The sequence below is a fragment of the Cupressus sempervirens genome, chromosome 9 (assembly GCF_028749045.1).
Source record: "Cupressus sempervirens isolate cs-2001-9-10 chromosome 9, ASM2874904v1, whole genome shotgun sequence".
Taxonomy (NCBI): domain Eukaryota; kingdom Viridiplantae; phylum Streptophyta; class Pinopsida; order Cupressales; family Cupressaceae; genus Cupressus; species Cupressus sempervirens.
In genome coordinates, this window is record NC_143126.1 from 759514831 (window position 1) to 759526929 (window position 12099).

At 33.9% G+C, this 12099-nt stretch overlaps 1 protein-coding gene across 2 annotated transcripts; it reads right to left on the reverse strand.

The window, feature by feature from the left end:
* Positions 1 to 5015: 5015 nt before the first annotated feature.
* Positions 5016 to 11297, reverse strand: LOC149540898 (coniferin beta-glucosidase-like). 2 transcript variants are annotated; one of them, XM_089801961.1, is made up of 13 exons: positions 10827 to 11297; positions 10599 to 10665; positions 10410 to 10468; positions 10081 to 10156; positions 9751 to 9822; positions 9560 to 9647; positions 9206 to 9458; positions 7131 to 7246; positions 6814 to 7034; positions 6692 to 6723; positions 6490 to 6592; positions 6271 to 6379; positions 5016 to 5661 (listed from the first exon to the last, which is right to left on the reverse strand). In XM_089801961.1, the coding sequence occupies exons 1-13, from the start codon at positions 10962 to 10964 to the stop codon at positions 5409 to 5411; spliced, it is 1587 nt and encodes a 528-aa protein (XP_089658087.1). In that variant the 5' UTR covers positions 10965 to 11297; the 3' UTR covers positions 5016 to 5408. The 2 variants fall into 2 exon arrangements, with proteins under 2 accessions (XP_089658087.1, XP_089658086.1); XM_089801960.1 differs by having other exon boundaries at positions 6490 to 6595.
* Between the last annotated feature and the right edge of the window lie 802 nt (positions 11298 to 12099).

Here is a 12099-nt window from a genome sequence, read left to right on the forward strand (position 1 = left end):
AAAGTGCCTACTGCCATGGAACCACCACAAAGGAAAACTATCTTTAGATTGCTTGCAAATCTGGAGGTAAGGTATGTAAAGTCATTATTGACTCAGGATCTACTGAGAATTTAGTTTCTCTTGTGATGGTTTAGAAGTTAAAACTTAAGAGAATACCTTATCCTTTTCCTTATAAGGTTTCATGGCTAACAAAGCATCAACAAACTCTTGTAAATGAGCAAGCATGGGTTGATTTTCAAATTGGAAAGTATAAGGACAAAATTTTATGTGATATAGTTGACATGGATGCATGCCACCTATTATTTGGTAGGCCATAGTAGTATGATTTGCAGGCACAATATGATGGAAAACTCAATATATTCACCATTAAGAAGGATGGAAAGGTGATTAGATTGATTCCATTTGTTGATCATGAAGAAGTGGAAGAAAATAAAGAGAGGGAAGCCAAAATTATGATGGTTGATAAAAATGAATTCTTACAGGACATGAAGGATGAACCTAAGCCTTGTTTTCTTTTGATGCCTAACCCACAACCACAAGAACTTGTTGGAAATGATAGAAAGGAGGCTAAAACAAAGAAGGCAATTCCTAACGAAGTGAAAGAACTTTTGGATAAGTATGAAGGTTTGATTTTAGAAGGTATGCAAAAGTCTTTACCACCTATATGAGACATTAGTCATTGTATTGATTTCATTCTCGGAGCTACTTTACCCAATAAGGCTGCATACAAGATGACACCTCAACAAAACGAGGAGATTGCTAGACAAGTAAAGGAGTTACTCAATTCTAGCTTGATTGCAAAAAGCTTCAGCCCATGTGTTGTACCTATTGTTTTGGCACCCAAGAAGGAAGGAACCTAGATGTTGTGCATTGATTCTAGAGCCATTAATAAGATTACAATCAGATATAGGTTTCCAATACCAAGGAATTGGAAGACAAGAAAGAGGAAGGACAATCCAAGGGACTTGGATTCTATTGTCCCCGAGTGTATGGTGCAGGAGCACCCACATAAAGATCTTTTCTTGGGATGTGCCCAGACCATTTTGGGGTTGATTTTCCTATTCTGTAATGATCTAGAACATTCTGTAAGCCGTTTTGGCAAGATCTAGAACATTTTGTATGCCATTTTGGCAAGAGATCTCTTTGGGTTGGTTTTCCTATTTTGTAATAATCTAGAATGTTCTGTAGACCATCCTATCAAGTGTAAATAGAGTTTTTAGGTTTAAGTTTAGAAAAAAAGTTTTTGGATACGAAGTTACAGGGATAAGAAATCTGTAGGAGAGCAAGTGTATATATTGTTCATTTGATGAATCAATTAGAAGAATATTATTATTATCTATCTCTTTCTGGTGTTGGTTCCTTTGTTTTTGCTTCCGTTGAGTTTATCTCTGCATCATCTTACCATATGGAGGAATTTAAATTTGGGGTCATTCCAATAAGCATACAATCCTAGATCTTTACATGGTCATCCATTTGTTCTCACTAAATATGTTACTGATAATTTGGACATCTTTTGAATTGAAATGTTTGTATCTCAAATGATATGATTCTCTATTTTGTTCTACTAAACTATTGTCTAGATTTATAACTCTTTCTTCTTTGAGTTTGGTATCTAAATTGGGGGATTCCAAGCTAGGGGTGAAAATAGATTGTTGTACATTGACATCTAACCTAATAAGATGGGGTACTAAAGCACTATTTTTCCCATGATGCAGAACATAGATCCCTACTTTTTTATTTTCAAGGTTGTTCTTGTTCTCCTTTTAGGATTGTTGAGCATTTTGATCAAAGGATTACCAGATCTAATAGGTATACTATTGGTTGCAAAATGAAATTTAGGTAGGTGCTTACTAGGGCTAGGGTTTTTAAGAGTTTCTAGTGGCTTAGGTTTGGTTTGAAAGGATATCTCTTTACCTTTTCCTTGTTGAGCGTATTGTGTATTGGTGAAGTGATTTTTTTCTTCTCCATGCAATCTACTTCCCAAGATTCTAGCGCTTTGTGGGCATGGATTTTATTGCCGATGTCTATGTGTGAGTTGGCTTTCCCTTGGATTCATTGTTTGTTCCAAATCTTTATCTTAAGGCCTTTAACCATAAAATCCCTAGTTATTTAAGCTTTGGCTATTTCTTTCCCTCTGATTTCATGGAGATTGGCTAGGGCTGAAAAACTATTTGAGCATGGTATGAAAAATATGTTAGTTGTTTGGCCTTTGCCAAATGATTGGAAGCACTTTCTTATGGGGGTATTTGCCTTCCTTGATTTGAGTTTCTAAGTGTCTTGCCATAAACAATGGTAGACTGGTTGGAGATTACTTAGTGATATGACCATTCGAGTTTGACTTTCATGAGATGAATTTAGGATTCGCAGGATAAGTTATGCTTCATGAGATCACCTTCCTTAGTCTTGGGTTTCATAGCCTTTAGATCATTCACATTTTCCGTTCTTAAAGCAGTGAAGTTTGCATTTTTCGATCATAAGATAGAGTAGTTCACTATTTTTTTTTTTTTTAACTATATTTCCTTATAGATGTTACTCGAAATATTAAATATTACCTATTTGATGATAATTTATTAGAAAATGATAAATTAAATAAATAAATAATATTTATTTATTATACTAAAAATTTATTTACTTAAATTAAAAATTAAGTTTAATTTAATTTATGTACATTAAATTATAATTTTGAAAAATATTAATAAACACTTATTAACTCACCATTACAAGCACAAAAGCTTCAAACTACTAGTTTTATTTTATTTTAAAGCAATTAGAAATATCTTATTGACGAGAATATTAAAAAAATAGCTTGTAATATTTTTGAATAGAATATTGTAACAAAATTGATATTTATAAATATCTTATTTTAGAAAATTCTATAAAATATTTCCTACATAACTTAATTACAAAAATATATTTTAAAAAATAGATGTTTTTAATTGCTTTATTTTAAAATTTACTATAAAATATTTATTGCTTTCTATTATTAATAATGTTTTATGAATTCTTTGTTGGTATATATACATATACTGTGTGAGTTCTTTGCCAGCATTATGAATACCATGAACAATCACTTTTAGGGAAAAATTAAATAAACAATTTTGAAAATGTTAATTTATAATCTACTATATATAATTATTTTAATTGATTTTAAAATATAATTATAGTATTTTTTTAAATTAATGTTTCAAATCACAACTTCACACTTAATTAATGTTTCTAACGATAATAAATGTTCATGTTTTAAATCACAATATTACCCTAAATAAATTATAACTTATTCAACAAAATTGAGACTTACACTAATACTAAATAAAGTTGAAACCCAAATTGAATTATGACCCTAAATCTAATTAAACATAAATCATTATTTATCTATTTTTATTTTTTTTGATAGAGAATCGGTCAAAGCCTAAATTATTTATTATCCTTGTTAAGATTAGTTATTATTATGTGTTAATCTCAAGAAGATTCAAACCCAAGACCTCCTCGATGAGAGGCTCGCAATTTACCAATGTGTTGTAGACTCTTGCCTATTATTTATCTAATACATTATATATTACAATTCATGTTTAATTAACATTGAGAGAGAAAAAGGAGAGGGGAGATAATGAGAGTGTAATCATTGGACGTTTGTGTGTGTGTGTGCGTGCATGCAGAGAGAGAGAGAGAGAGAGAGAGAGAGAGAGAGAGAGAGATTAGGGGGCATATATATAGAGAAAGAAGGGATGGGGGAGAGGGAGAGAGAGAGAGAGAGAGATGTTTTCAATGGGTAGGTAGAGGGATATGATGGTGAGGTGAGGGAGGGGAGCGAGATAGAAGGGAGGGGGGGTGATTAGAGGGTATGTTTAGATGGATTAGGAATTTATAGGAGAGGGGAGGAGGAAGGGGGCAAGAGGGGGCAATAATTCTATTTTAGAAACTCGGTTATGTATATTAAATATAAATTAATGGTTACATAATTCAAGGTTAAATAAATTACTAGCATTATACTAAAATGAAGAAAACCAATCATGTGTTTAAATTATGCAATAAAAGCACTACACATACAATTTTTTTTAAATAAGTAAAAGAACAATTTGATGCTAACCATACAAAAATAGAACTAATAATTGCAATCCAAACCCTAAGTCTAACTGAAACCATATCCATGACAAAGTTTTTTTTTTAAATTAAAAATTAAAAAATTATTATCAACCAGATTTCTTCAAAAATGTCTTCCATGGTGTGCAAGACTGCTACTAGCTTATGTCTAGTTACATAAATCGAGACACCTATTTTCATCAAATCCTAAGTTTTTCTTTTGTTAGAATTACAAGGCACCTCAAAAAGGATTACTCTCAACATATTATATATAAGTATATATATAAGCTAGTAAATACAATTGAAAGAAATCACTAAAAATTAAGTAATCTGTATTATATTAGTAAATTTTTTAATTATTGTAAAGTTAGAATAATCTAACATGACAACACATCAAAAAATTGTGTCCAATATACATTAAAGAGCTATAAACTAAGAGATGTAAGATAATGGAATATAAGAAATAAAAATATCAACTAACTTTAATTAATAAGTTAGTGTTGAATACTTCAACTACAAACAAATCTAATATATAATCAAATTCAAATTTATTGAAAATTTTGAATCCAAAAATACATAAATCTAAATAGGAGACTAATGAAGTGAGAAATGTTATTTTTGAAGTGGCATTTAATGTTTTAATCATCTTAAAGTTTCAATCACTTATTTGTTAAAAAATACTTTTGATTCGTGAGAAATTATTCTATAAACTATTATTATTGCAAAATAAATAATAACTCGAAAATCAATTCTATTACTTTCTATTGTATTCTATTAAATTTGTTTAGAAAGAAAATTTAATACTAGAAACTTAGCTACTTTACAGCCTTGCTTAGGTTGGATTTATGAAACAAAGAGGGGTTAATTCTGATAATTACTCAAATAACTTGATGGGAAGACCTTCCTTTGGTCGCTAATAAAAATGATACCTAGAATTGAGTATAACAAGGATCAATCCATTATACTCATTACCAGTCCCATGGCTACCATGCAAACTACAAGTGATGAAAGTATTGATGTTACCATAAATATGGAACAGTAAGATACTACTCCGTCTAAAGTAGTTGACATGATTGATATAATGGATACAGAGCAGATGTTGATGAAAATTTGAAACGTACCTTAATCCATCATCTCAACAAACACGCACTGAAATTTATTAGCGTATACTAAATATAGCCCTACCCTTTGAAAACCTATATGAAGTTACTTCTTGGAACCCGCGAAGTGCATTATCTGAGGTAGAGCAATACCAAACATAGCCCTGTTATTTGAGGCATAGCGAGATATGAAAACTGTATGTTTCTAATGCTTTTTCTTTTCAGTCCTTATACTTTTGCTATGGTAGAGATAGCTTTACCAGCGTAACTTCCCATAAACTCTCTTGAAACTTCCTCTTTGCGCAGAGTGCTTTTTCCTTTCAAAAATTCTCCATACCAATGTGCAGAGAACTTTGGATATCGTTGCAGCCCATTTGTGTAATTCACATGGTACATACCAAATTTGGAAGTGTATCCATAAATCCATTCAAAATTATCTAGCAGTGACCAAACAAGGTATCCACGCACGTCAGCTCCTTTCCTGAAGACATTTTATTCACATTCGAACCAAGTATAAAATGGTTGAGTAACATTTTATGATCAAACATAGATCAATGAATTTGATTAAAAAAAACTACATTATTTTTTATAGCATTATTACAATTTAATTTGACGCAGAATATTTTTCTTCTTATCAATTGATGAGTTTAAAGAGCTTTCTAATGAATGGTTCATAAGACGAAACACTTGCTGAAGATTTTGTAAATGGGGTTGTGTGAGTAGAGTGGGTTTAACCATAGAGGAAACTCAGTAGTTAAGCAAGCTCAAGCTGGAGGTGTTTCACCTCTTTGAGCATCACCTAGATTCAAAGTGTTGCATTCATTCTCATGAAAGATAGGTTTGTGTATGCCACTACTCATAAAACATAGATCAATGAATTCAATTTAAAAACTACATGATTAAATCCTAATAACAATATCACAACATTTCAATGATATCAGTTATGATAAAGAATGCATAAATTATGATGTATGAAAGTAACTTATGCATTGATACATCCTAGAAACTCGATAAACATTCCCCTAAAAGCAATTAGATAACCATTTCCTTATAGCTTGAGCAAAAGGTTTCAGGAGAATAGATTACAAACCTCACTGCTTTTGCTAAGTGCTTGAGTGTGTCTTCAATGTAATCTACTCGAAATGTATCATTCAGCATTTGCATGAAAGTGAGGTTGTCATTCCTTTGGTCACCGAAGCCTGCCAGGAAGAAAACAGAACTGGCAAGTTAAGTTTGAGCATTACATGGCTAATTAACAAAAGGAAAGAGCTAGAGTTCTAGTTTTAACAAACATTACTATTTACTGTACCATTTTCTGTTATGAATATAGGAGGGTTGGAATAACGGGTCTTGATATAATCCACTATCTTCTCAATTCCGAAAGGCACACCATACATATCTGGTGGGTACATCTGCTAAATTGCAAATTCTCAGTCATTCATGTTATATCAATTTTAACGGCATCATACACAGTTGCAGAGAGATAAATTAGAAATTGATCATACACAAACCTGTGGACCAATAGGGATGCCATTTTTCACATCTGTAATTAGAGTTGAAGGCAAGAATTAGTAGTCTTATGCTAGTTTAAATCAAGAAACCAAAAACTATAATCAGGCTCTTAGGTTATAACTGGTGGCATTGGTCAAAGTATCCTGATAGAAATCACGATTGGGTGAATTTATAAGTTCCGAAGCATCGATGGCATAGCTTGAGCCGTAGTAATTTAGACCAATGAAATCAAATGAGCCCCGCAGTTGCTTGTGTAAGTCCTCTGTGATAAGAGGCAGTCGTTTGCCCACCAGCTTACGCATAATGGCTGGATATTCTCCAAATGCTAATGGATCCAAACACCTGCAAAAGGCATCAACTTAACTCTATATGCATGCAACCCAGAATACAATTTATGGTAAAAAAATTCTATCAAGTCACATAGGTAGCATTAGGTACCATCCATTATGAAATGTAATAATTCTTTCAGCAGCTTCAAGGTCTTGTGGAATGTTTCTTAGCGGTTCAAACCATGCAGCTGAGATAACAATTCCAATGAACCCTCCTTGATGAGTCTGCACTGTTCCTTAATAAATTAGTTGCAATGACAGAATGTAAACTCTTTAATTCCTCGGTTTATACAAATTGGACAAAATTAGGTTTGCAAGGGTAGTTTTATTGAAGGTAATCCTGTAAAAGAAAAATGATACAAGTTGAAGAATTTACTTTATCAGAAGATTGGAAATGAGAGGCATAACCCCTTTTTTCAAAAAATGCTAAGAAAACCAGATTTTAGTAACATGAACTCGTTTAAGAGAGATTATCGACATAAAACATGTTCAAATGTTGCAACTTGCATAGTTATCTTTTCAGAATCTTCCAGATAAATCCCTAAATACTGATTAATGATTACTCTTGCTTTGTAAAAAGAGAAAATTTGAAGATCTATTTAATGATCATGTACCTATGTAAGAGAAGATATCAAACATAAAAAGATATGTTCTATGTTGCATCAATTATCTTTGCATAATCTTGCAGGTGAATGGAAAAATACCAAGGTTGCACGGGTACGTGTGTATGTCTAATTTTTTCTATATAATTAATATTTTATAGAAAATATAAAAATCAAAATATATGTCATGAGTCATGACATTGAGCATTCAAAACAAGAAATTTGAAAATATGAGCCATAAGTCAATTTTTATATATATATATATATATATATATATATATGTTATTGCTGAATGTTTAATGTTTAAAGTATTTTTCATATAAGGGACAGAGGTACTTGGGTATGTCAAACTTATTTAAAAATTATACTTTTATATTTATAAAAAATCTGAAATTATGAGTCATGACAATGGTTTTTCAAAACAAGAACAGTGATAAAGTTTTAAAATGTAATGTATTGTTTTCAGTTTCAGATTTGCTATATGTTTGAAATAATAATACATGATAAATGCTTAGATGCATAACAAAGAAGGCAGACTTTAAACATGAACAAGAAGATCCTAAATCATATGACAATGACATATTGCAAATGATAAACTTATGACTTGAACAGTGATAAAGTTTACTGTTAATGAGTATCAAAGTTTCAGACTGATTTAGTATTGAATTAAGTTTGATATACAAGCAGCTAATACAGAAATAAAAAACCAAAAAAAAAATCAGAATCTTAATCAAAGTCCTTAGCTATGATGCTCTCCATCGAGTACCCGGTACATGAGATATGTGTACCCGGTACTTGGGTACGTGGGTACGAGTACTGGGGGTGTGGGTACGAGTACCCATGCAACCTTGAAAAATACTAATCAATGATTACTCTTGCTATGCAAGATGAGTAAATTTGAAGATGTCTAAATGTGAATAAGCATTGCCCATAGAATTTTGTATTAAATAAATGAAACATAAAATGGCTAAACAATTGGCTAGATGGGTTACAAGCATAGTTACACCGCCCGGGGATGGGAGGGTGGCAGAACGAAGGGACAAGTTTTCAGAACAGGGGACAGAGGGGCCTTAATTTGGGGACAGATGGGGATAGTGGCGGGGGCAAGGGGGTTGCATATAATATGCATATGGTACTTAAAATGCTAGTTATGAAAAGATGTATCGCAATATAAGATATAAAGATGTAAAAGAGTAAATACTTGAACATTGAACATTAATAGTCAAATCAGCAAATAGTCAACACTAGGATGTCCCCCCATCCTCGATGGAGGTGATGGAATCTGGTGGCACCGTTGAAAACAAGGGACGAAGTCCCCAAATCTCATGTGCGTCCCGTCTCCGAGACATGGGACAAAAGGGGGAGGGATGCATCTCCATGTTACCATGGTTACAGGTGTTTTAGGAGATGAGAACCCCCCAAAAAAAAAAAATTTGATGGTTTCCATATATCTTATAGATATGGATTTGATTGAAGTGGCACCAGAAATACTGTAAATGACATTTAGGCCATCAAGAAAACCTTTTCTGCAGGTTTCCTACCTGCATATCCTACATAATGCACATTTCTAATTGCACGGTACCTGATATTCTCTTCTGTAGATATCCACAGCAGCAGCATGGGCACGCAGCACATTGTGCATGGCAATGTAAGGCTCTGTTGAAGAGTTTCCTGCACTGCAACTCCCAAATGGATGCGAGCACCTGTTTGGAGGATAGTCCCCTGTATCATACTCCTTGAAAATGAAGACATTGGGCTCATTAAAAGTGGTCCAGTACTTTACTCTGTCACCAAACATTCTGAAACAGGTTTCTGAATAATGTGCGAAATCATCTCTGCAGAAGCCAAAAAGGTCTCAAATCTCTTCTCATTGTAATGGAGCTAAAAGCCATCGCACTAGACAAAAGTGAAACAGAGCAATAGAAAGGGATATTACATAAAGCGTGGATTTAACCAACTCCCATATTGGTCTTCCAAGGCCTGCGGAATGTCGTAGTGACAAAGTGTCACAAATGGCTGGATCCCTGTCACAGATAAGATCGAAACCCTTGGGAAGTCCTCTTCTACACCATAAATAGCAAGGCCAAGTAAGGGCTTGAAAGCAAGAGAAAGTGGAAAGATGAATGCCTTTGCTGAGAAGCTCATTGATCAGATTATTGTAGTATTTGACTCCAAGAGGATTGATTTTTCCATCACCTTCTGCGTATAGACAAGTTCAGCTAACTTAAACAATGATAAAAAGCAATTAATTATATCTTCTGCAGGTTTGATGTAATTCCTTTTCTGATCCTGCTCCAAAAATTTTACTTTTTTAAAATCTTGAAATGACGGCTCACAAAATCTTCGAAGCTTATTTCTAATCTTGATACCAATAACAGAAGATATCATCGGTACCATCCCCATTATAGTTCTCCTTCAGACAATTTGTTTAAGGGAATGCATTATTAATTTACTTACTAGGAAAAATACGAGACCAAGCAATGGAGAACCTGTACATCTCCACTCCCATTTTCCACATTATTTCCACATCTTCCTGTAAAATTTAACAAACAATTCCCATCAAGCTAATTGTAGACCACCGGCTATCTGACAGATCCCAATGGCTGGCCAGTGCCTCAAAGGGTAGGCTTAGTTTAAAATGGCATATAAAAACTCTGTAAAATGGATGATATTGTTAAGGACCTTTACGTATAGTACTGGATATTTAAAAGTTGAAGACCAACATTCATTTCTCTGCTTACAAATCAACTTGAAGAACTAAATAAAGGAATGGTTTGTGCTTGTACTTTATAGCGGTGATATTCATCCACGGCAATGTCACCATTCTTTCTATCTGCAATTTTCCCTGCAATATTAAGGCAAAACTCCCCTTTTTAGGTTATTGGCATACCAGACACCAAATTCTTAAATGTTAATGTTACTTCCATTTCAAGCATTCTAAATGTGAAGAAAACTACAAAAGTATAATTTCTTACCAGGGACATGGACAAACACATCCCAATTGCTGAGGCCCTTCCCATCTTCAGCATAACCCCCCTCATACTAAACATCATTGTTATTTTATCAGTTAATAGTTCAATCCTAACCCCCGCTTAAAGGAATGAAAAACAATCTATTAAAAAGTGTTACAATTTATTTATTTTCACTATATCAGACAAACCCTAAAAGTAATAATCGTGTCCAGTGAAGTGGAAGCTCAATACCTGGTAGGCAGACGAACCGACTCCGAATATAAAATTTAATGGAAAAGCTTTTCTACTAAATTCTCCACCATTCTCTGCCGTGGCATAAAAGGAACAAGAAATCAACAGTAGACCATATATGATTTTTTCAATACCCATTGTAACTGGAATCTCATAAAATTCATCGGGTTTGTTTTAAAGAGATTATATAACAAAAAAATTAGTGATCTGTATCTATCACTTTACAAGATAGGCTTCTATCAGCCGTAAAATCAGTGGGTATGTTTTGAACAGAAAGGTGATGTCTTCTTTCAATGCCCTAACTATCAAAATGAATTTGAGCCGCGAGTGGGTGATATTATTCCGCTGCTAGGCGACAGAGAAATGAACAGCAGAGGGAACTTAGCCTGCGAAAAATCCTCGTCTCATAATCAGAGTTACCACTCAAAATAATCCAGGAGATTGATGCTACAAAATTTTGTAGCGTTCATTATCATTTTCAAAAATGTTTGTTTAATAATATATGTGATAATTTTCAAATATATGTGATCATTTTCATTATCATTATCTCAAATTAGAACATTTGCTCAAAGATTTTCTTTGGGCCTCTGGATTTGACCATCATGGTTTTCACAGAGTTGCTTGGGATTTCTGTTGTCTCCCAAGGGAATCTGGGGGTCTCGGCCTCCTTTCCACTCGAAAGCAGGGCCTTGCCCTCTGTGCTAAATGGATTATCAAAGCTATTTCTGGAGATGAAGCTTGAAAAATTCTTGTCAGGCATTGCATCTCTTCAGGCTTCCCTGCTAACAGACCGGCATGGAAGGGGATTGGTTTTCAGACCCTTCTCACTATGCGTGAACCAGTGGTCATACAGGGCTCTTTCGTTATAAAGAGCATCTGGAAATCCTGGGAAGCCGTTAAACCTTGGCTTCGTTGGGCTGGTAATGAGTTTCGCAATGGGCTATCCTTAAATCAGCAGAACATTTGGTGGTCTCCCCTGTTTGCCTTCCAGGGTATTCCTCTTGCCAAGACTCAAGGTGCCAGTGCTCTGCATTTCTATAAACGTGGCATTCGCACTACTAAGGACATTTTTTCAAGAGTCACCATGAATTTCAGGTCTCTTGGGAGGACATGCAAGTTCAATACCGCCTTGTACGTGCCAATCGCCAGACTTATGAGCTTCTATTGTCTTCCATCCCTGTGCACTTACTTCATAAAGTGGGGATTCAGTCTGTTTGACCTTGGTGGTATCATTGGAAGTGGTTTCCTGCCACTCCATTTACCAATTATAAGC

Excerpts from the sequence above, each read along its gene's own strand:
- LOC149540898 (XM_089801960.1), bottom strand. The coding sequence starts at position 10,964 with ATGGGTATTGAAAAAATCATATATGGTCTACTGTTGATTTCTTGTTCC. Across the intron at positions 10,469-10,598 it reads TGTGTTTGTCCATGTCCCTG|GGAAAATTGCAGATAGAAAG; the intron begins GTAAGAAATTAT and ends TTAATATTGCAG. Across the intron at positions 6,380-6,489 it reads TATATTCATAACAGAAAATG|GCTTCGGTGACCAAAGGAAT; the intron begins GTACAGTAAATA and ends TCTTCCTGGCAG.